This window comes from Panulirus ornatus, chromosome 64 (genome assembly GCF_036320965.1).
Source record: "Panulirus ornatus isolate Po-2019 chromosome 64, ASM3632096v1, whole genome shotgun sequence".
NCBI classification, from domain to species: Eukaryota; Metazoa; Arthropoda; class Malacostraca; order Decapoda; family Palinuridae; genus Panulirus; species Panulirus ornatus.
This window is the reverse complement of record NC_092287.1, coordinates 2839362-2864956: the sequence shown is the minus strand read 5'-3', so window position 1 is coordinate 2864956 and position 25595 is coordinate 2839362. Positions and strand designations below refer to the sequence as shown.

The 25595-nt window shown below is 37.8% G+C and overlaps 2 protein-coding genes across 3 annotated transcripts; both read left to right on the top strand.

Moving 5' to 3' along the window:
• Positions 1-6474: 6474 nt before the first annotated feature.
• Positions 6475-10491, top strand: LOC139746106 (uncharacterized). Its single transcript, XM_071656943.1, has 5 exons — positions 6475-6572; positions 8500-8752; positions 8877-9227; positions 9388-9568; positions 9715-10491. Coding segments are annotated over exons 3-5 (918 nt in total). The 5' UTR covers positions 6475-6572; positions 8500-8752; positions 8877-9225; the 3' UTR covers positions 10450-10491.
• Positions 10492-11944: 1453 nt separating this feature from the next.
• Positions 11945-24352, top strand: LOC139746272 (uncharacterized). 2 transcript variants are annotated; one of them, XM_071657322.1, is made up of 6 exons: positions 11945-12047; positions 13543-13740; positions 15388-15570; positions 17635-17775; positions 19149-19337; positions 19538-24352. In XM_071657322.1, exons 2-6 carry the CDS (start codon positions 13543-13545, stop codon positions 22325-22327), a joined length of 3501 nt encoding a protein of 1166 aa, XP_071513423.1. In that variant the 5' UTR covers positions 11945-12047; the 3' UTR covers positions 22328-24352. The 2 variants fall into 2 exon arrangements, with proteins under 2 accessions (XP_071513423.1, XP_071513422.1); XM_071657321.1 differs by having other exon boundaries at positions 11974-12257.
• The last annotated feature ends 1243 nt before the right edge of the window (positions 24353-25595 follow it).

Below are 25595 nucleotides of genomic sequence, written 5' to 3'. Positions count from 1 at the left end.
ACCTCAGCTCCTTATATAATTCCTCATTTTCCACATATTTGTATCCTTGTACCTCCACCTTCCCGTCCTCCACATGTTCCACTCCACCAGATGACATTCTGTAATATAGACTTGCCCACCAGTAAAATCTCGCACCTTGCATGTTGTTGCCAAGGTGACCGGCGGCTGAACCTCAGCATTTCGTCTTAGGTAAGTCTATTATCTATCCTCCATGTAGCATCAGGTCTGATAATGCTGATCATGATTGTTAGCTGCATTATCTCGAGGAGGGGTTATTCTCTTTTGTTTTCACTGTTGGATGTGTAAGTTGATATATGTATGTTTGTTTAGTTACACATATCTGTTGGTTCCTCTTTTGTTTTATTGTTCGTCATTCGTCTTTCCTTCATTTTATATAACCTTTCCACTCACTAGCCGGGTGCACCGACACGGGTAGCTCAAATGAATCTCTCTCTCTCTCTCTCTCTCTCTCTCTCTCTCTCTCTCTCTCTCTCTCTCTCTCTCTCTCTCTCTATCTATCTATCTATCTCGTTACGGATCACCTGAAGATCCTTCCCCCAACTTTTAACTTTTTTTTCTGAGCTACGTTAGATCAGTTCAGGAACCCCTTTTGCTGGGCTCCTATAGCTTGAAGGTTGCGCTACAATCAGTAGCAGAAAATGATGAACTTGCAGACGTTCCTCGACGAGAACCTGTTATCAAATCACAAATTATCTATACCAGACATACTGTCGTGCCAACACTATGCAGACCACATGACGTACTCCGTATGCATTGTATTACAAGTAACATCACAGAGTAAGAATAAAATTACCATGGTAATTGTGCAGTTCAAATGGTATATATATATTTTGTTGGTAATATACCAAACGATAGTAATGTCACATTGCACTAAATGACGTATAACTACCATCACTTCCCCAAAGCCACAGTTCGATACATAAGATGATATGCTCCATTATGCACCAAGCGTTCTATATTTCGTCTGATAAGGGGAAGAAAATATAGCAAGTGCTATAAATTGTTAGATTAGACAACACTGGTTTCTTCATTGTCAGTCAGCCATCTTGCCGTCGCAGAATACATTTGAAAATGCTGCGACACAGACGCAAATGTTGGCTGGTCCTTCCACGGTAGGTTGAATATTTCCTTGCTTGAGCTAAACCATAATACATTCTGCATATATTGGAAAACCGACGGTTCATGGTTGGTTTGGTTAGTAGGTAGGCTTTAGGCCTATCAACTGACTGATAGGGGTCATTGAGGTAGGATTTAGGCCTATCAACTGACTTAGATAGGGGTCATTAAGGCCTTTGAAGGTAAGATACAATTACAACCAGGGTATTAAAGATAATTTTAAGATAACATAGGCCTATCACAATGTGTATCTCGTGACTTTGTGACGGTTCTAAACCAGCTATATTTTGCTAAACACATAACGTTTTCTAGCATACATATACAATTAACATTACGACAAAATTAATATAATTTTACGTATCTAACATTTGCTATTACACACTAAGCTACTTACAGACAAAGTAGATCAGACACTTCACGTCGCTAACAATGTTGCATTGAAGCCACATAATAGTCTCACACGAGTTATATGTCTTCAGGTAAGCATGCAAATATGTTCACAAGGTTGTTGGCTTAGCAGGTTTTTTTTTTTACTTATCTTGTTACTCAGTAAACCAGCAGAGGTCTTTTGTGTGTTAGTAGGAGCCCATATCTTCACGTAAGGGGCCCATGCACTATCAGATACGTCTGTCAAATACTGTGTTTGATCATGCATCGCCACCACACAACCACCATGACCAAATTTACTTACTATAGTCTCCCTTGGGCGTCGCCCCAATTGCATGGTTTAGGGGCTCTGCTTGTAAGGCAGTTATATTCGTTCTTGGAACATAGACTTCAAAGAAGGAGAAATAAAATAGAAAATAAGGATGAAGAAATGACACACAAAGAAACCCAGTTCTCTCACGAGCTGGTGATATCATCTTAATTAAGGTCATACGAATTTTTTACGATTGGATAATGACTGTCATGCGTCGCTGTCATCCTAGGACCCGGCATGGTCGCAGTCTGGGTGATTTAACTTTTTTTTTCTCATGATATTCGTCTTTAATAGATCTGTTCTGGTAATCTCCACTTCGTATTGTGCATAATGATGCAAACTGCTTCAAAAGCTCAATAAAGTCTTCCCCAAATTCATGGGAGGTGTTTAATCTTGTTTAGACTTGTTTAATGTTCATCAAACGTGTTGGTCATACCTTCATACTTGGTCACACACTAATCATCATCAAGTTACATGGTCACACTTCATGTTCGTCCATGATCACACTCTATGTTCGTCCATGATCACACTTCATGTTCGTCCATGATCACACTTCATGTTCGTCCATGATCACACTTCATGTTCGTCTATGATCACACTTCATGTTCGTCCATGATCACACTTCATGTTCGTCCATGATCACACTTCATGTTCGTCTATGATCACACTTCATGTTCGTCCATGATCACACTTCATGTTCGTCCATGATCGCACTTCATGTTCGTCCATGATCACACTCTATGTTTGTCCATGATCACACTTCATGTTCGTCTATGATCACACTTCATGTTCGTCCATGATCACACTTCATGTTCGTCCATGATCACACTTCATGTTCGTCCATGATCACACTTCATGTTCGTCCAAAACATTGGAGTGTCTGGGACGCCTGGATTACGGCCTGTGTGAAGTCGATCAGCTTACTAATTTCCATCTCTTATTGTGTAAATCTTATTGTAATCAGAAGAGATGCGTTTATTAAGCTCCTTCATCGTCCATTACTTCCCAGTTTATGGTCTTAGGTCGGAGAGACGGTAAGATAAAAGTTACACATAATAAAACTTCGATGTGATACATGAAATATTTTGTAGTTCATCGTTGTTTATCTCCATATTAGTATGTATGGGTTATCTTCAAAGTCAAACCCTGTCGACCTTCACCGTATCGTGCCTCGAGAACAAAGGTCAGAAGGTGGGACGTAGATAACATGTCTCTGGGTGGAAAAAAAATTATTAGAAACTGATCGTCATTGCTAATCGCCCACCGACACCGACAATGACGATGGACAGAAACAAAGTTGAAATTACTAGTGGTTTTTTTAGTTTTGTTTTGTTCCTCCTAGATGGCGTTGGTTGTAATGTTTCGAGACAAGGCCTTGAGGTAGTTGCCTCATTATCATCTGGTTGCCTCGTATACCCAGACAGTTGTAGATTATCTGATTACTTATTTTGATTATTGTTGTGTTTGTAGATTATTGGTTGTCAGTAATCTTAAACAGGGTTCTTTTGTTCACTGTTTCCTATAAACGACTTAAGACACGTATGGAAGAATTCATCAAGTTATAACATTTATTCGTGGACATGAAGAGGATCTAGGTCATGAGTTCATGGTATTTAGTGCATGACCTGCTTTACATTTCCTGGGAAAATGAAAACACTATATATATATATATATATATATATATATATATATATATATATATATATATATATATATATATATATATATATATATATATATATATTCCTATGAGTCCACGGGGAAAATGAAACTCGAAAAGTTCCCAAGTGCACTTTCGTGTAATAATCACATCATCAGGGGAGACACAAGAGAGAAATATAACAGTCAGTTGATATACATCGAAGAGACGAAGCTAGGACGCCATATTTACGATTATGAACACAGGATATCACCAGGGGTGCCCGCGCATGAAGACACATGGACCACAGTTGTTTATATTGGATGATGTAAACCAGACCTGACTCCCCAACTTACTGTAAGAATGGTCGTCCATCATTACTGGCCAGCAGAGACTCTGCTCCAGCACGGGGCTGGCATCCAATGTCACCAACACATCCCAGGTTATTTTTTTTTATATTTTTATTTTAGTTTCAAACGACAGAAGTTCTTGACGCGTAGTCATCATTACCTTGATACAAGGAGACTTTGGTATATATATATATATATATATATATATATATATATATATATATATATATATATATATATATATATATATATATTTTTTTTTTTTTCTTTTCTTTCAAACTATTCGCCATTTCCCGCATTAGCGAGGTAGCGTTAAGAACAGAGGACTGGGCCTTTGAGGGAATACCCTCACCTGGCACAATTCTCTGTTCCTTCTTTTGGAAAATTGAAAAAAAAAAAAAAAAAAAAAACGAGAGGGGAGGATTTCCAGCCCCCCGCTCCCTCCCCTTTTAGTCGCCTTCTACGACACGCAGGGAATACGTGGGAAGTATTCTTAATCCCCTATCCCCAGGGATAATATATATATATATATATATATATATATATATATATATATATATATATATATATATATATATATATATATATATATATATATATATATATTGTACTTTTATAACACTTAACGTCACCATGTTGTATGTATTGTGCCATCACGTTCAGTCTAATCTTAGCTGTTATCATAACATAGATTGTAAGATCTGGTCCTGGCCCTCCCCTTCCAGCGTTGCTGTGTGGGTTGTTTCTTACAACAGTTGTGCTATAACTGTCTGGTATCTGAGATTGACCTTGATAAGTTATTAGGAAGCACAGAGCATGTGTACGACCCTGTTAATAATAACCTGACTAGTTGTATTTACACCTCTGGCTGAAGACAGGGCTGTTCGAGCTATTAAACCAACGTGATTATGGTGGTTGTTTGCTGTACGTGTGTGTTCAGTTGTTTATCCATAGAGGAAATTATTTGATTCTGTTGACTGTAATGTTACAAATTGCTTGACAGTTACAGCAATGGGGAACTACTTTGGAGCCAGATAGGATGAGGTCATGATACATGAGTTTTTAATAGTTAACAGTTGTTAGGCGGTATACATACTTGTTTTATACATGTGTTCCATCTTGTTCATAGTGCATGACGCATGCTTAGCCTACCTTCATTCTCATATTGGGAACTTGACTGTGTGTGAGTGTAGCTTACAAATTACAATTTAGAATCATGTTAATGATTTTTAATGTGAAAATTTACGTCTCTGAGAATAACATCATTCTCCTCTGAGTAAACAACTCACCTTGGGATGTGTTAGCTTGTTTAATGGTAGTTAAGGGAAGGTGTGTAGTTATGGGGTAGTTACCATGCCTTAGGTTAACATGACGTCATCCATGTTCTGTATTTTAAGGTATTTATTAAGAGATGACTCAGGTGGAGAAGCAGGTGTTTGCCTGTCATGTGTAACTCTGGGGGTGTCGGTCGCCTGTGACTCTGGGGGGAGTCCGTCACGTGTGACTCTGGGGGGAGTCGGTCACGTGTGACTCTGGGGAGGGGTTGGTCACGTGTGACTCTGGGGGGGTTGGTCACGTGTGTCTCGGGGTGGGGGGTCGGTCACGTGTGTCTCGGGGTGGGGGGTTGGTCATGTGTGTCTCGGGGTGGGGGGTTGGTCATGTGTGACTCTAGGGGGGAGGTCGGTCACGTGTGACTCTGGGGAGGGGTTGGTCACGTGTGACTCGTGGGGGGGGGTTGAGTGGGGGGGGAGGGATTGGTCGAGATAGAGTGTGTGAGGGCGAGGGTCAACTGCTCCCATGGCTATTACTCTAGCAGTTACTGAATGGCTTAAAGATTATCATAAATGAATTATTCGCGACTTCAAAGTTGTTTTTGATAACGATAATTGATGTTGTTATGTACTACACACGATTGGTAACGCATCTGATAGACAATAATCAGGTGTTATCTGTCTCAACTGAACCCAGCTGGCTTCATCATATGAGATGTTGATATAGGAGGTTTAAGGCTGTTGGAGACGCTAAATTACGGTGTCAACCTGGCCCGCTGAAGGTCAGGTCAAATGTCAGGCGATCATACACCTCAAGGGTCGACCCGTCGTGCGCACCGGCGCACCTTGGTTGGAGTACGACCCTACACGTCCCTAAGCCTAATAGAAGGCAGACAGGTCTGTCTACCTGAATGTTTGTTAATGGAAAGTTCTGGAAAAAAAAAAAAACTTTACGCGCCGGGCTAAACCGTATGACGCAAGGACTGAGTCATGCCGTGGTGAATCTTGTGACGTCATATTATGTAAGGCGTCAGGTGGTGCCATTCCACAATCGATTTCATATTTTCTTCTTTTTATAAAAGTAGTGTTTTTTTTTTTATAAATCCTCTTTCAAAATCATCATATTATGTAGAGAAACAGGCCAATGCAATTGTTTTCTTTGTTCGATCAGCTTACAGTATTCAAATTGTGAAGTTTCACTTATTTTACAATATCATTTACATGAATATATATATTTACATGAATGGTAAGAAAGGGATCACCATCCGGTAGAAGACTGTTATTTTCAAAACTTGATGTTCACTTGATAAGAACTACGTCTCTTAATAACCGATATCTCACTCTTATCTTAGAACGGAAACAAAAAGAAAGGAGGTATGTGGCAGTTCATCCCGCGGGATCCTATATAAACCGGCGTTGCGCCACCTTGTCAATGCATTCTAAGACGTTGACTTACGAGAAAAGTTCAGTCATGGGTGAGTGAAACTTTTTTTTTTTGCCTATTTTGTGTTATTTCGAGAGAAACCACACTGCTTTGTTCATCCATTTTTCTTATATTTTTTGTTTTATTGACACCAACCTGCTAGGATGTATTGAATGTATCACATTGTGGAATTACATTATTGGTTATAGAACTGAGCCTCTTGTCCATGAAAGATGGAATTTGGTATAAGTTACGCAATTGACTGGCTACAGACACGATGAAGTCCTACTGGGAGCTTGATATTTTACGGTTGACTATTCACTCATTCACTAAACCCAATATAATTCACGTCTGTAGTTTAATTACTTTTATTAGTTAATAAAAAGACAACCATACTTTTTGGTATTAGTTATTCTAACCTATTTTTGTTGTTGTTGAAGCAAACTACTTAATAGTTTAGCTATTATCTATTCAAACCTCTTGTGGGAGATAAGTTAAAACTTAACATCGTTATCTTTTATCTGCTTTATTTTCGACAATGCTAAACATTCTGGCAACATCCGATCGGGGCACAACCATTCAGCCAGTTGTTAGACTAATGAGAGAGGATCTGTTCTTACTGTAATTCATGGAAGACTTTACTGTAATTTACTTGTAATTTACTTTTATGTAATCATCAATGATTACAAAATCGCGGACTTGCGGTTACAGAATGGCCTTCAAGGTGTTACCTACCTGTATTTGTCTCCTCCTGCAATCCATATGTAACTTTCGAGTTTAGGTGAATATCACTTTGGGCGGGGTGTGTATGCTTATGAGTTTTTATGTATTCATCAGCCATGTAATACTTCAGTAAATTAAGAAAAGGAAAAATCCTCACACGGTTTTGTGTTCAAGGAATGTGGTATTTCCTCGAGACGTCTGACGGAGGCAGGGCCACGCCACCATGTTGCCATTACCAATTCTAACACAAGACTTGCAATATTATTTCATTTTGATATAGTGTGAGCAACTAAACATACCAGTTTCCTAAGAAGGTTAAAGATGAAATAATAAGCAAAGTATAACAGATATAATTTGTTGATAGTGTTACTGGAGAGTGAAGCCAAAAATTATGATGATAATGTCAAGAATATGGCGGTCACAATTTGTGCCGTACACCGCTATTATAAGTTGAACTTTTGGAATAAAATGTTTCTTAGATTCAGTAATCACAAGTTAGCTGTTAAGCTTCTGAGAATATATTTATATATTACTCCATAACAACAGCTGTAGTGACATTATTTGTAACGGATTGTACGTATATTTTGTTAATGTACGAAAACTGGCAAAAGATTGGCCAGTTTAAATTTTTTTTCTCATGCTATCCGAGACGGCGTGTATCAATGATCTATTCAAGGCCATCTCATTTACTATATATATATATATATATATATATATATATATATATATACACACACACACGCTATTTCCCGCACAAGCGAGGCAGCGCCAAGAACATAGGACTAAGCCTTAGAGAGTATATCTTCACTTGACCCCCTTCCCTGCTAGCTCCTTTTTTTTTTATTTAGTAAAAAAAAACGGGAGGAAGATTTGCAGCCCCACTCCCTCCCCTTTTATCCCCCTAGGACACGCAGGGAACAAGTGGGAAGTATTCTTTCTCCCCTATATACCTTGCCGTATGCCACGTACCCAATTTATCGACTGGCCCTAGAGAGAGGTCAAACGGCTGTGTGACTGTGGACGGGCTGCCTATGCCAGGATTCGAACCTCTGTGTGGCTCGACTAAGGGGGGCCCTTGAACGCGTCGCGGGCAGCAACGTAGCGGACATAGATACCTTTTTAATTCCACGGTAAATTATTCTCGTGAGGCAACATGCACAGCGGGGAATGTGTGTGTTTCTGTTTTGATAGTGTAGAATATTGTTTACATTTACAGTAAATATATTTTCTTATGAGTTCATTTGATGTGTTTGCAGCGGGAAGTCTCGCCAGCAGTAGCAATGTCGGGGAAGACACTGAGGAACCCCACCTACCTTTGGTGACCTTCTGGACCACTTTGAAAGAGGCTCCAGTTCATACTAAGTTGGACAACTTCCTTAAGCTTGGGCTCACTTGGCCTAGTTGACTCGAGAAGGAACACCCATGGACCTCCGTGAAGGGGGGTGGTGGTAACGCCCCCTCCTTCCGCCCTGAGACCCCGCCCCCTACTGATGCTTGCAGCGACGCCGGGTAAGTGTCTGGTCACCTCGGGTGCCTTGATATCATGGAAGTTGGCTATGACATTATGAAATTTGAGTAATCATAGCACCTTTTTTTTTCTCTTAATTTTTATAGTTTCCATTTTTGTTGGCAGAGAGTACCGATCGGAGGTTGGTGACGGCCACACCCACCATGAATGGTGGTCATCGTCATCATCTGGCTACCACAGTGGTTTGGGCACCTCAGAGGTGAGCTACAGGGAGCGGGACGCACTCAACGCTTCCTTGGTTACGGACGAAGACGACGAAGATGACGACGACAGTGACTGGGGTGAGGACGAATGGCCAGTGGACCGAGCCTTGCCCCTGCCCGAATGGGGATGCGAACGTCCCGAGTTGAACTTTGCCAACCTCCACCATTACCAACGGTTCCATGTCCGCGTCACCCACTACCTCCACCAGGCTCTCGCTGCCCACTGTTACGACACCTTCTCCAATTTTCTTATGTGAGTACGACAGGCAAAAGAATAGATTTTTTTCTTAGATTATTTTTTTACCATATAACGGAAGTATTAGGTTGTGTTGAGAAATGCAAGATCTCATTTGGATGCAGAATAAAGCTGTCTTTTTTTGTCTTGATGTTCATGGTGTTGCTATCGTCCACAGGTTCAGTAAAGAGTACGTGGCATCACGTAAGGAATATCCGGAGTTGTTAGAGTTCAACCGTGATTACGACCCTCCACTCCTGCCCGGCCGCTACTCATGTGTGGGTCTTGCCGGTGACTTGGCTACGAGGCTGTCTGTTCTGGAGAATAATTACCCGGGTATCAAGGATGCCACTTACCAGGTATACCCAAGTTCCACGACATAAAGCTTGGTTTCTTGTTTACACTTACATAGCCTCATTGTCACCCAGCTTTAACTTGAGTATTCTATGCTGATATTTGGGAACAATAAACTTGGATATACGATGATTTAAATTATAATCTTCAGGTTTCGTGCGAGGAGGAACTGAGCGTTGTAGAGAGGTACTACTCATTCAAAGAACCACCTGTGACCGCTTGTATCAAGGAACATGTCCTCCTCTGCATCAGGATTTGTGTGGCGGGTCGTCATGGGGTAATGCTCTTTGACCCTGGCTATCACGTAGGGGAACCCATCACTGTCATGGAGGATGGTTTTGCCCCACAGTCTGGTGTCATCACAGCCAGCACAGCGCGTGCCGAGGTACACCGCACCTTCCGCTATCGTTTCTGGCCCGGTAATACCGCCTTTGTGGTCTGGGATGTTAAAGAGGAACGAAATGGGAAGCCCGGGAAATGTCTTACCAGTTTGATTCATGTTTCAAGGCCATTCCTCTCCAGCGTCCACGTCACTGAGCGTCGGAATTTATATTACCCTTTCAAGACTCTACTGGGACGCGACAGCGAGGGACACCTCACGTGTGGACTCTACTTCCCCTTGCGTGATTGCCACAAAACCTCCATTAACTTGTTCCATGAAGTTGATGGCCTCCAGAAGCATCTGAAACGGCCGTTCAGTTACTTCTTGAGCGAAGCGACGGAAGACGACGTTGAGGAAGCCGTGGCGGCAATTGCTGCGGGGACGGGCAGAAGTAGGTGTGATCTGAGGGCCAGCCTGGTAACCGTGGCTCACCTCCTGCAGGATGAAGATCTGGTGAAGCAGTTGCTCGAGTTGAACAACGCTACAGAGGGAATCGGGCTATAAATCTTTTGTTGGTAATACAATAAAAGATCGAATTAAAAACTATTTATTGTATTTTTCTTTGCCTTAAACAAAGCAGAACAGGGTATTAAGGAAAGACTGAGGGTTTCTCGAAGAATATAGGCCAAATTTTTTTTGAAACATTATGAAGCATATGTTCATACACTTCATCAAATGAATAACAAGAAATCACGCAGGAATACCCACTTATTTTTCTGCTACCCCTTTACTATCGAAGAGAGGACACCCCCACGAGATTGCCTGTATTCATAGAATCAAATTATTTTTTGTTTTATCAAAGTAATGTTATTCTTACCCATGAGAAATAGCGAGAAAATAATTCAGGTATGCTAATCTTATTAACTAATATATTTCACTTACTGAAGACAAGATTACTTGCATAATTTTAGAAAAATTATATCATTATGGTCTTTTGTATATTAGATCAGCATTGCGAAAGAGGAAGTTTTATACATACAGAATGAAGTTCAGTTACCTTTAAGTTTAGCGCCTAGCATTGCGCCGCCATCTTTGTAAACAAATAAGACAAATCCGCTGTTATCAAGCCAGCGAACACCTGAAGCGACCAGGCCAGGTAATGAACATTACCAGCAATCAAAATTTGGGGCCACAGATGCAAGAACATAACTGAAATCTGGAGTACTATTCAGTCCGTAATGAAATTACACACACACACACACACACACACACACACACACACACATATATATAGGAACGTGAATTTGGAGCAATGTGGTACACTAGAGTTGACTTGCTATCATTGGAGTGAACCAGAGCATGTGGAACGTGTGCAGTAAACCCTGGAAAGGTCCGTGGGGCCTAGACATAGATAGGGAGCTTTGGTTTCCGTGCATTACACATGACAGCGAGAGAATGGATGTGAGCGGATGGGGCCCTTCCTTCATCTGTTCCTGGTGCTACCTCGCGAACGCGGGAAACGGCGATCAAGTATAGAAGTATTGTAACTGTTTTATAGACATTTCTCCCTTTAAAAGAATAAGCATCAAAATATAAACAATGTTAGTTGCCAGTCGTGTTGCTAGATAAACTCAGAATAATGAATATCTCAAAATAAGAAAAGTATGTTGCCAGACATCAACCCAACTTCCACTGGCGGCTACTCGGCAATGGTGAGTCAAACATTATTTTGCCAATTAATTCATGGTCAGCATTTATGAGTAAATAATCGTCTATATTGATTTAGACTTACGTCACCACAAGGTTAGATTCATGTAAACTACAGTGTAGGGCAAAGCCTCCCTATTTGGGTTAGATTTATGATTTGTTTTACCCATTGCTGTCCAGAGTTTAAGATTGTAACAGGTATGGAATCTAGTCGTGTTAATAGTATTTGATTTACCGGAAGGATAAATACAATAGATAAGAGGCATTTTCAAAATGGATCAAGTATGTTTTAATCATATATGTTCCCCAACAATGGTAATGATGGTTGAGTACCTGGTGGTTGTGTTGGCTGCCGTGATTGGTCGCTGGCGAGGTTCGCCCGCTTTGTATTGACGTCGAATATCTGGTGGTTTTGCCTTCAGCGTTTTTATCACTGCTACTTCTGTTCCGCGGTGGTGAGGGCTATTATGGTGATATTTCTACCTGTGCCATGATGGACACGTAATTCCCAAGACTCAGTCGATGACATTGTGGTTTTCCCTGGCTCTCTGTGGTGATCAAGTTGGACTAAGTCTGAACAGGTTTATGGCCTGATAAGTTGCTATATCCAGTTCAATTTGCCAAATTTGAATTATTATAAACGTCTAAAGTGCTTTGACGTGCAGGTATGGGGATGAACTATACCATATATTACCCTAATTATATAATTCAATTCGAATTTCAGTTACCCATAGATGAGTGCAGAGATAAAGCAAACTTAAAGTCCCATATTTGTGTGTTATTAAGACTTTAAAGTTATATTAAGCAGTGAAGTTGCCTTTTTCATGTTCATTATAGGTTGTAAATACTAGAGTTGTTCAAAAGAATCTTGTTACTTTTAAATAATGAATTAGACTGTTTATAATGATGACTGGAGTTGAATATGATCATCTTTGTAAGTATATTTGGAAAAAATATGAATTATATTTTCACACAGGATAGCACAGGAAGTATATTTATAAGGTTATTTACATTTAATGAAATGAACAGGATGGTTAGTTTATGTCAGTCACTGTTGGAATGTAGCATCTTTCTTCGCTGTTACAGCAATCTAAGATTTTCTCAGTAAGGAAAATCAGTCTCGAGTAGATTTGTTCTGTGTACTTCAGGGAAGTATCATTACAACAAAGTCATCATGTATGTGTGTAGTATATAGTTTTGGAAATAGGAAAAAAAAAAATGACCTGATTTAGCTGTTGGCTGCTGGGTAAAGTTCCTGTGAAGTTTAGTGTACTTAGAGATTTTTCGTCCAACCATCAGATAGAAGGTTGCCTCGTAATGATGAGAGTAATCCTCAAGTAATTGTTATTTCTTATGATTGTCAAGAACTACTTCTTCATAATAGCATAGGGGAGAAACTAGAATTCAAACTTAAATGAGCTATTTACCCATCAGATTCCAAACTGTTCCCAAAAATCAAATAACATAGGGAGAGCTCATAAGAATTATGTTTTGCGTTCAGACTATGAAACTCAAACCTAACATTGCATACAACAAAAATGATTAAGTGGTAGAATATGTTATTGGAAAGTCCGAAGTGCAATGAATGTAAATCAGAGGTTAGCTGTATATAAACCTTAGTTTGCCTTCCTACTGTGGAAGTCCCTTCTGTAGGGCTGCCACAGCACTCAGAAAACCAGCAACTTCCACCAAGTACAAATATGCTGCTTAGCAAACATAAATACTCAACATCTTTACAACAAAACAATACCCAATGCAGCCGTACCTCATTATGTTTGATACTCATATCTTGCAACAGCTCTTGACCCTTCTTTTTCAAACCACTTCATAACCAACCACCATCCTCTTCTTAACCATAATTGTACAACTATGATGGTGAAAAATTTGTTTTACTACTTTTTATGCTGATGTTATTAGGAAATGAATAATTACCGTATTTATCTTCGGCAGATGGCAGAAAAGTGGGGTGGAAGTGCAAATGACTCGCCAGAAGTTGTGTATGAAGGTTTTTCACCCCCTCCTACTCACCACCAGGGCATGATTAACACTGCAAGCAGTTCATTTGTTGCAGCTGATGGTAATGAGGATGGATCACTTGTAGGTTCTGCAACTGCTTTCATGCAGACAGGGCCCATCGTTGAAAATCAGGTACGTGTAAATGAATATTGAGAATGTTTTTTTATTTCCTGGTGTAACCTTACGAAAGTGGGAAAGGGCAAATAAGTGAAAATATATGTACATATACGAATATTTGCAGTGAATGTGAAAAGATGAGGCCATTTCTTCATCTACTCCTCTTACTACCTCACTAATATGGTGAATGTTGAGCAAGTATGAAAGAAGAATTTGTAGTATTTGTCTTTTATAATGATTAGCAAAATATTTTTGACTATTGTATGGTGTATGTTGAATATTTATGTATTCAATAAATTTCTGAGGATACTGAAAGGATATCTGATTCTTTATAGATCTGAATTGTGTCATAGTAACAGATGACTGACAGTTTAGATTATTGTATATAAACACTTCTTGGTGTTTTCCAAACTCTTACTATCAGCAATTAATGAAGGCATGTGAAATTACATATTGAAACTTTTACCAATAATACAAAATTGACAAAGAAAATAAAAAATTGTGCAGGTGGAAGAAGGCCACTTACAAATATCAGCTGTGTCGTAAGATGATCTGAGGAATGGATACTTTCGTACAATGATGAGAAACCTAAGATGCTCAAGTTTTGGACAGAACATCATGGATGCAGACTTTATAATTGGATGAAAAGCACTTGAAAGTTGTGAAGCACATTGTGCAATAGATGAGTATAGGCAAACAAGAGGACCCCAAGGTATTATTAGAGGTAAACCATATAAAGGGAGATGCAGTAAGAGTTAAACAAAGAACTCTTTTAGGAACAGAGCAGTAGATCTTATGAACTCTTAGATGAACTTGGAAAGTTTAATCACAAGTATAACGGTTTCAAAAATAATGTAGGGGAAAAGTGTGACCATGTTTCACGTTTTAAGAGGGGAGTACATTGCTTAGTTATTTCAGGTCTTTGTGCATTTGATTGCTAAAAAATGACATTTAACAGCTTGTGACACATGTATTGCAAGATTTACCTTCTGCATGCTTCACTGAAACATATTATCAGTCTATCAGTTGATCCAGCTCATGTTTTAACTCTAACATCCTCACAGCTTTTCCCTCCCTTAATATTCATAGTTTTTGTACCTTTACACATGTTGTTTTTATTGTTACGGAATGAGAGATAAACAGCATAAAAGAAACTTAGCCTTGTAATACCCGTGGTGGGGCTACTGTTTCACTGCTGTCAGGCATAAGATTGGACAGTGTTGCTTTTATGCATGTCTTCATATTTATTTTTCTACCACCATATTCATGGAATGATTGTCATTTTGTTTTGATTCATAAACAAAATGATTTATTAATGTGAATTATCTTCAACTTTTTTAGTAAAATTTATACAAATACTGTAAATTTGTCAGCAGAAATTGGCAGAATGGTAATATTGACACAAAAGTGCACTTCCCTTAACTATTTTGTCTACAATTTAACTAAGAGTGATTATACTGCGGAAGCATTTGGCACTCGTACATGCCCCCTTCCCTATCCTGACCGAGCTTAGCCCTAGAATTGTGGTGTGAATTCTTGATGGGAATGTTAATGTTTGTAAATGTTGATCATATGATGAAGATTTTTGTTGGTGAATGTTGTGTGTTTAATCTTGTTGATATGGATGAATTTGACACTGAAATTTTATTTTTACATCTACAGGGTGAAGGTTCGCATCATGAAGAAATTGAAAGAAGTCGTTTATGTTTTGTTTGCTGCAATCCGGTATCAGATAAAAACTATGAATCAATCAAGGCTTCCATGAATCACTCACATGCTCCACTTTTGGTGCTGCTTACTGACGTGCTGGGATATAAGTTAGAGGAAGGGAGACTTCATTCACAGGTTAGAGAAACTGACTTTGATGCATTGAATTGTGACTTATGTATTATATATTTTGTATGTCCATACGTTTTTGGAGTATTCCTTATCAAACCTTGAAGAATGTATTTTAAGAGGATGTCAGCATTAGATCATAAGAAGCACATAGAAAGCAGGTGTGATTAATGCCTTTAGACAGAATAATAGTTCCATGTAGGAAACTAATTTTTTTTTTTTTTTTTGCATCTATGAATACTATTTTTTATGTTAAGTAGAGATGGTCATTAAATTATATTTCCAGTAAGTATTGTATTTGCATGGAAAAAAGTATGGCTGATCAATTTTTCTTTTTAGACAAGCATGTTTGAAGAGAAAATGAGTGCTTAAGCAGGAGATTTTTGTAATATAGGAATTGCAAGCTTGAGAGACTGGAATGCTAGCACATGCACACCTAATGTATATTTCTGACATGGATTACATTACATGTTGTGGGGATGATGATCAGTAAATAATACAGTAATTGCTTATATATATTTGACATATGGATCTTAACTGAAAAAGTCTTGGTTATCCGGATAAGGTGTATGGTAATTTGGTGATCATTTTTATTTTGCCATTGGTATTAGATTTTGTATTGTTGTACATATGAACTTGCATGGCAAATCCAAAGGATTTAATTAAGTTTTGCTGACTTGCTTCATGTATAGATGCAAGAACAAGTCTCTTAATCAAAATTGGTCATCTGCTTTTCAAGCATATCAAGAATCTCTACAAGTATATTTACACCACTATTTTCCTTTATAGATTAAAGTCTCAGACTCAACACTAGTTATTGAAATATTTAGAGAATTCTGCCTGCTTTGTTGACCATTACAAAACAGAAGTATTCACCAGATAATTTGATTAGGAGAAAAGTAAGTTTGTGTATAATTACCTTTCATATACTTGTAATTACTTAGTTGTACAGTATGGGAAGGGAGCTCTATGCTCATGGGGCTCCATCTTTTGGGCTTTCTTTAGTGTCATACTTTAGACTTGTATGCTGTCAGCATATGTAATCATTCACTTAGTGTATTCATTCATCCACCACTTCTATTCTATAAAACTACCTCTTTAAAGTTTATCTAAAAAGATTATCATTCAGTATCATGTTGTGACCTCATTTTGCTCTCTTTTTCCACCTTTCCTAGAATTGTTCACTGTTGCTGTAATGAAACTGGTTTGAAAATTTAAATTTGTGATTGTCATCCCCTATTTTTCTCTTTTCCATGATAGAGTTTTGTGTGTGTGTGTGTTGTTTTGAATACCAGCTGTGATTACTACTTGTGCATTACAAAGAGAGAATTTTGCAAATGTCCTTTGTATGTAAGTACCTGTTTGTAATTACACTATCCGTACTGCATGGGAAGGGAGTTTAGCACATGTGGGATATGTCCTCTTGAACATTCTCTATAATCATGCTGCTTTTTAAATTTCTATATCCTTTCTGTGCATGCTCTGTCTTCATTCATTTTGATCCATTCATCCACCACTCTTAAACTGAAAATACTTCTTCACATCTTTCTTAACAAGTTTCTTGCTTAATTTCATGGTACGTTCTCTGATAAGTCAATCTCTACATCTCTCAAAGAACTAGACACTGTCTTCCTGATCTTCCTGGTTGGGCTTATTTAAGACCTCCAGTTTTCCCTTAACTCAGCTTTCTTAATACTGTACCATCCTTTGTTATTATTCTCCTGACCTTTGTTATTGATTTTGTGTTGTAAGTGCTGTTTACAAATTTGAGAAGCATACTCTCCTGTTGCTATGTAGTATTACTTTTCCATATTTTTAAAACTGATAAGGCAACCCTCATACTTAAGAAATACACTGTTCTTGCTGCATGTTATAAGGAACTTTTGTACATTGAGTACCATATTTATAAGCAGACTTATTCATTAGATGTTTTAAGCATTGTTTGAAAGTCTTCAGCTCCTGAAGATGTGTGACTAGTTTAAGTTCAAAATATGGGGATGGTTCTTTGAAAATGTAGAAAAGGATATATAAATTGGTTACAGTTGATGATATCACTTTGAAATGTCATTTCAGGTTGTATGCAAGGCTTGTTACCATCTGCTTGATATCATTGATGAGCTTCAGCAGACGCTCGCAGAATCCAAGACTGATGTCCGCACTAAATTTTTAGAAACGATTCAGAAGCTTAGACTGAAATATCCAAGAACAGATAAGGTATTATATTGAATATTTCTAAGCCTGGGGATAGGGGAGAAAGAATACGTCCCATGTATTCCCTGCGTGTCGTACAAGGCGACTAAAAGGGGAGGGAGCGGGTAGTTGGAATTCCTCCCCTCTCGTCTTTAATTTTCCAAAAGAAGGAACCGAGAAGGGGGCCAAGTGAGGATATTCCCTCAAAGGCTCAGTCCTCTGTTCTTAATGCTACCTCGCTAATGTGAGAAATGGTGAATAGTATTAAAAAAAAAAATTCTAAGCCTAACAATTAGCCTAGGGTATAATGGCATCAATGCTCCAGATATAATAGAAATTCCAAAGGAAATGATTATCTTAAAATCTTGGCTTTTAGATCTAGAAATTTATATGTTGAAATTAGTTACCATGTCCAAAGAATTTCTAACCATGTACAATCTGAAAGGTCATAAGATAGGTATACATACAGAAGCCTGTTGCTAGGTAGATAGAGTGAATAGAGTTTCCTGAAAAATCATGCCTTGTAATCTCGAGGTGGAGTTCAGTAAATTTCCTTCCATTGTTGATGCATAATCATTTTCCTCCATCACATACATTGAAATTCAAGAGATACTTTGTGACTTTTTAAGTGATTGAGTAAGAATTTTGTAGTACTTTAAGTAATCTCTCCTGAATTTTTGTTCCCCCAAAGGATGGTAATTTCAGACATATTATGGACTTCTGTGGTGTAGTGGTTAGTGCATTTCTGACCATAAAGCATTCACAGGCTACCTAGGGTCAAGCACATTGGTTTGAATCCTGGTTACAGCACTCAGTCCACTGTCAACCCAGTTGTGAGATTGAGTGAGAACGAATGTGGCCTGTTTTTTCCCAGCACTACCTGACATGCACGTGGGGGAAGGGGGGTGCCATTTCATGTTTGGCAGAGTGGTGACAGGAATGGATGAAGGCAGCAAGTAGAATATGTACATGTGTATATCTGGGTGAAAGGAATGTAGGGTAAGAAAAAACAAAGAAATTTTTCAAGGTTCCTCAGATCTGTCTTCCTCAGGTGTATTTTCATCCATCTTTCATGTATGACCAGGAGGTTTCTTTTGTTAATGTCTGTAATTCTTGTCCAAACTTCCTAATCTATAAACAAGATCATTGAGAAATTCCTGTCTCATCCATTATTCTTTGACTGATTTCCTCTTTGGTACTGGAAATAATTTTAGTTCACCATTGGCAAAATCATCGAGTAACTATTTATGGCAACATGGTGATACCTGACATTAATCTCATAATACACAAGTTGACAAGCATACACCACTTTTAATGTGTCTCTTAGGAACATACACTGCACTCTCGTGTGTATTCTATTAGTGATACTTTGATCAAGAATATTTCGTTCAATGCAGATGCTGAAGCCACGGTGCCTTCGATGTATTCAGATGTCACAAACAACAGCCCGAAAGCGAGGAAGAGGAAGAGGTTTGAAAGGTCGATCTGATGACATTGGTCGTGGTAGGGGACGTGGTCGAGGAAGGGGCAGAGCACTGTCTCGATCTGAAGATGGACATGATGTCAGTAGTGATAATGATACTGAGGTAAGAACTTATCTGGCAGATTTATTTTAACTTAGACTTTATAGAAATTTTGCTTGTATGCTTTAGACAGGATGAATGAGTTGCTACTGTTGATGGAATGGTGACTTTGATGGTAGAGGCATTTTTGTGTTGAGAATTTCAATCTGTTTATCTTGCCAAAGTATTATTTCCTACAATTCATGAGGCCCATTTATTTTCAGGGCCAGGAGGTTTCTGGAGAAGAGGTAATCAAAGATGTACTGCCATCAAAGTCACCCCAGCTGCAGTCATACGAGGATGATACTAAGATGAATGAAATTTCACAAATGAAAGTAGTGCGTGGGTGCCCTTTGTCTATTTTGGACAGTGACAAATGCAGTGATTCTTGTGTTGGAATAGGAAAGCTTGTAGGTTCTTGTGATAGAAAGTATAGAAATGTGAAACTTGATCTGACTGATACAATAGATAGCTTTGACTCTGTGTACAAGCAAACTGTGTCCTTTTGTTTGGGTGAAGCACCATCTCATGATTACATAGAACCATTTGAGAACAGCAAAAACTGTACACAGAGACAGTGCAATGATTGCTCTCATCTTCAATTTTATGAATGCTGTCTCTGTAAAGGAAGAAGTTCTGAAGTATTTTATCAGTATTGTGAAACATGTATGACTTGTCATGGAACATTTATACCTTGGGGTTGTAATATTAACTTGGAATTTATTGATGACAAATGCTCTGTATGGGATCTGAAAATCCATAGTCACCAATTTCAGGGAAAGATGCATATAGTGAGTCAAGGCTCAAAATTGACCAAACATTTTACTACGACTGAAGTAGTTGGTGGCAAAAGTGATATTCAGTTAAGAAATAAAACGGATGATTGGAATGTGGATAAAACGTTGCCTGGAGTAATTTCTGGATTGGGTAAAGTGGCCCAAGAAAACAAAGATTTTGATAGAAGTGATAAAGATTTAACCCAAAGTTTTTCACCTTTTGAATCGGATCCAACATTAAAGAGTTTGATCGCACCCATTAAAGAAGAAATGTACAGTGAAGACAGCAATAAAACTAGTAATACAATAGAAAAATCTGATGAAGTGGTGGTTGAGAGACTGGTGTGTCAACAGACTGGAAAGGGAAAAAAATTTGATGCAAACTTATTTACAGAAAAATTAGATAGTGAAATCAAAAATGATAATGAATCTTTCTTCAAAAGCAATACTGTTGTTGATATTATAAACAGTGAAAAGACACTATGCTCAGATTTTAAAGATAATATTAGTACTGATACACTAAAAACTGATTTGCTCCAGTCACCTTTGACTTGCAGCACATCATCAGTGATACCAGATCCAGATAATACGCTAACAGGACCTGAAAGTGTTATATGCCTGACAGACAAGGATATGCACTCAGACTTAGATGACTCATATGTTGTTGTAAGTGAAGCTTTTCCATTAGGTCAAGTTTCAGATGGACCTTTATCTAAACATTTAGTCTCAGATTATTTATATTATAAAGAAATCCATGGGCTGAAGTGCAAGAATACAGATGAAGTGTCAGAGTTACCAAAGAGTAAAGTCAAAGCAATAGAGCACCTGAAAATCTGTGGTAAAGACCAAGACTTGCAAAACCAGTCAGAAAAGACAACTATCATTCTGCAAGACAGGAAGACATTAGCTGACATATTTACAGAAATGTCAAGTCGGCCATCTTTAGGAAAGAGAAGAAGAAAACTCACTGAGAAAGCAAAAGAAATAATTGCTGATGGTGTTGATATTCTTGGCACAGATAAAAGATCAAGGAAAAATGCAAGGATAACTAAGATTACAGAGACTGTTGATTGTAAAGGTGATGCCAAAAACTTTGAAGATGTCTTTTACGATTGTAAATACATTTGTGAATATTGTGGAAAGAAGTTCAACTCTTCTGGAGGTTTTCGTTATCATGTAGATAGCCATGAGATAGATAAAGCTAAACTTTATGCTTGTAGTTTTTGCATTTATACCACTCGCCGACAGGCAGACCTTAGAAAGCATAATGTTATCCATACTGGGGAAAAGCACTATAAATGTGAGATATGTGGTCAAGATTTCTCTGTTAATAGTTCCTATAAAAGACATCTAAGGATTCATAGTGGAGAAAAACCATACAAGTGCACTGTGTGTGGTAAGGATTTCCGGAATGGTGGCACACTGAAACAGCATATGGTCAAACACACAGGAGCTAGGAACTTTGTTTGTGAAGTTTGTGGTAGTAGTTTTAGTTTAAGGCATCATTACACAGCTCATCGGAAATTACACAGTGGTGAATTGCCATTTAAGTGTCTTTTTTGTAGGAGTGCCTTTCGAAATCACAGTGCATTAAAACACCACCGAAAGAAAAATCATCCAAAAGAAGAGGCCAGCAGACTGAAACAAATTAAATTAAAACGGGCAGTAGTTAGAGAAGACCTTGGAGCTCATCCATCTAGAGTTATGCAGGGTTCTATAGATGTCTTAGAGCAAGCTATGGCTGCAACTGTTGACCCTGGCACTTATGAATATGTTGATTCATACACTCAGACTTTACCAGATACTGATAATCAGTCAGCTCCTGTAGTTTCTGAAATCATAAGTGAAAATTTTTCTAGTAATGGAGAAATATCAGAAGAAACCATTATAACCAGTGACCATTCATCCGTACAAAGTAGTACACCAGTGGCAGAATTACAGGAGGCCCCTACAGCTTTATTGAGTGTAGATAATTGTCAAGAACAGGGTAAAATACATCAAACTATGAAAGTTTATCCGGGATCTTTCTGCTCAGAGGATACAGTAAATCTTTCGCAAGAATACATGATGGTAAAGGATGAACAACAAGCAGTACAGGGTTTAAAATCAGAAAGTGTTGAAGTGATGAGCAGCAGGAGTAGTGAAGCCTCTCAAATGTACATAATGTTATCAGATGCACATGCACAAGACCCTCATCTATATATTGTAGTAAAGAATGATGATGAGGCACCTGGGTAATGCCTTGACAGGAAGATGAAGAACATAGACCCATAAGATATAGACTGAGGTAAAGGGTAGATGGACACGTATTGTTAACCCATCTCTCATGTTATTTTGTAGTCGACTAAAACAATGTTGGTAAAGTGATAGTTGGCTATATACAAGTCTTATTTCATTTTAACTTATAGAGTAATGAAATTATCAAATATCTATATATTTTGAAATCTTGTGTAATTTTATGATTTAATTGATGATTAATGCTTTTAATGAAACTTGTTCAGGAATGTTGAAAGAGTACAATAGTTTGACACCAAGTCAGATTTTATAGTTATTAGGGTTAGTTGCAGTGGTAGAATAAGTGAATCTCATGGTTTGACCGTCAGTAACAAAAGAGAATCTCAAATGTTGATAATGCAGACGTCTAGGGTGTTAGTTTAATATCAATCTAGTTACTTGTGTCGTTTGATTAAGAAGGATAGAGGTGCTAGCAAGAATAGAATGCTCTTTAAGAATATATATATTTAATGAAAGAAATTCTGTTTTCATACTTTTTATAAAAAAAAGAAAATTAGAAAAGAACTTGCATGTGTTGAGTGAACGCTAAAACCGAGATATGAAAGTCAGACCGAAGAAATACTGGGTCTTTGTGAAATTGATTATTATACCAACATCATTTCGAAATGAGGAAGATATTTGGTGAGTAGTACATGCCAACCCTGTATCAGGGCATAATCTTGTTGGCACTCGTAGGTAGAGTAAGCTGTACTAATACCAGTGATTCTCACCACCATCCTCATTAGATTTTTCTAAAGTAATCTTTTCACCTTTTATAGACTTATTTTTGGTCAAAGACAGTTTTCCAGACTTATTCATCAAATGCACTCTGAAATTATGTTTGATACAATAAATTCAATATCCCTGCAGTGCATTTGCATTATAAAAAGAGAACATTTGAGGATAGATATTTTTTCTATAAATAGGAATAAAGAATATTCTGATACTTTTCGGCAAGTAAAATGAATACTAGAGGTGCTGTGAAATAAAACGAAAATGACTTGAACATATTCATATTTTAATTGAAAACATTGCTTTATCCTTCAGGAAATTTAGTAATATCATCTGTAAATTCTTTCCCTTGTCTTTTCTTTCTTCCTTTCAATAATCCCTCTACACTTCAATTAAGACCTGGCCGAAAACATTGCTTTATCCTTCAGGAAATTTAGTAATATCATCTGTAAACTCTTTCCGTTGTCTTTTCTTTCTTCCTTTCAATAATCTCTCTACACTTCAATTAAGACCTGGCCTTTATGTGGACTTTTGTTCATGAGTGGAACTTCCAACGTTGAAAAAAATATTATAGTAGTTGACAGGATTTCCTCAAGGGTGATGCAAAAGCTGATTCTATAATTTCATACTGTTTTGATGTAGATATAACATGACAAAACATTAGACATTATATTAGAAATGGCTATCTGTAAACCTTTTGTGTTACACACTTCCATCTGAAAGTTTTTATGCTGTTGCTAACATAGTGCTATAATTGCTGTAATATGAATGTTTTCTGTGACTGATGAAGATATGTAATTCATTGTCTAACTTTGATGATTGCAAAATAAAGTTTTTTAATGTGGTTGCATATTGCATTCAAAGATGATTTCCTTCCAGACAGAAATTTTTGCATGTAGTTTTTAGTTGTGTACATTTGGTAGTCAAACATACAGAATCCCTCAGTGCATCAGCATATATTTGAAATGTTGCTGTTATCTCTGTTGCATTGATATGTAGAGGGGTGACAAATAAACAAGAGATTAAAATGTTCATGGAAAGGGTGCCTATACCCTGTTGAAGTCAGACCAATGTCACATGTTGGGGGATGACTGCATATATCCTATTTAGCTTGGACCACTGTAAGCATGCTTTGTTGGTTAGACAGAAACAAACCATATGCAAACAATTTATTGATTATCTTCATGTTTATATAGTTTAAATGTTTTAAAATGGTTGTCTTTATAGTTGTATTTCGAGTAAAGCACAAAGTTATCAGATTTGCTTATTAGTTACCCTTTAACTAAAGATAATACAGTGTTGTGACAGTGTTGGCAAATATGATTTTGCTCTTCACTATTCATGTTAAATTGGGTTTGGTGTTAATGTTGATTGCTTAGTTGCACATTTATGGTATTGATGTGGACTGTGTTATGAATGCATTAGGAAAATCAGAAGTTCATAAATTGAAAATGATGCAGCAATTGCATTTTTCAGATATAATTAATTAAATTTTCTTTGTACACGCAGTGGATGAGTTATTTTGTTATTGATATTTCCTGCTTTTTCTGCAGGGTGTAATGATCATGGAGGTTGAACCAGACATCGATGTAGATGATGATGGAAGCGGCAACCAGAGACCACTCCCTCAAAAACAAACACAGCCGCCACCGAATATTGTTTTTGACACTGATCCTGCCTTTTTCTCACCAGATGAAAAACTTAAAGTTGGAGTTATTAGAGAGGAAGATGGGGCTCAAGTTTTTCTATGCATGTATTGTCGAGCAAGATGTGAATCGGCTCTAGCCCTTAAAATGCATGTGCGGGTGTATCACATGCCTGTGCTAGTGTATGACAATGGATTAGGCACTGTAGAGACTAGGTATCGCATGGGCATTAAACTACAAAATACAACATGTACAGAGTTCTCTACTACAGAAAAGCCATTTGCGTGCCTCTTCTGTGAATCTTCGTACAAACTCCAGAGCTCCTTGCAGTCACATTTCCGTGAACATCACAGTCCTCACAAACCCTTCCAGTGTTTAGAGTGCAAGGAAGGTTTCAGAAGGCCTATAGAATTATCACGTCATCGCCTATATAGGTGCCCTGTAAGAAAAAATACTTCATTTTCTTCATCCAAACCAGCGAGGTGAAAGCAGTTTTGAATACAGTATTTTCTGTTGTTTTTTTTTGTAAGAAACTACTCATTTTTACATAAAACTTTTTAAAATAAATCCTAAGATTCAGAAATTAGAGTACTGTATTTAAAATGAATTACTTATAATGTTCATTGTTGGTTATGAAAACAAGTTGGTACTGTTTGATATAGGTAAATTTTTCTTTAGAATAATGAAGGCTTTGCTTAGAAAATATGAAGCCATATTTTACTCAGAGTTGAAATTATAAAACTACCAGCAAAGTTTATAAACTTCTTCCAGATCCATTCATTGCTAGGTCTAAAAAGAATGGAAACAGCAGTCTTTGGCATAAATGATGGCATGGATGTGAAATGAGTGTTAGA

Excerpts from the sequence above, each read along its gene's own strand:
- LOC139746106 (XM_071656943.1), top strand. Across the intron at positions 9,569-9,714 it reads TCAAGGATGCCACTTACCAG|GTTTCGTGCGAGGAGGAACT; the intron begins GTATACCCAAGT and ends TATAATCTTCAG.
- LOC139746272 (XM_071657322.1), top strand. The coding sequence starts at position 13,543 with ATGGCAGAAAAGTGGGGTGGAAGTGCAAATGACTCGCCAGAAGTTGTG. Across the intron at positions 13,741-15,387 it reads GGCCCATCGTTGAAAATCAG|GGTGAAGGTTCGCATCATGA; the intron begins GTACGTGTAAAT and ends TTACATCTACAG. Across the intron at positions 15,571-17,634 it reads AAGGGAGACTTCATTCACAG|GTTGTATGCAAGGCTTGTTA; the intron begins GTTAGAGAAACT and ends ATGTCATTTCAG.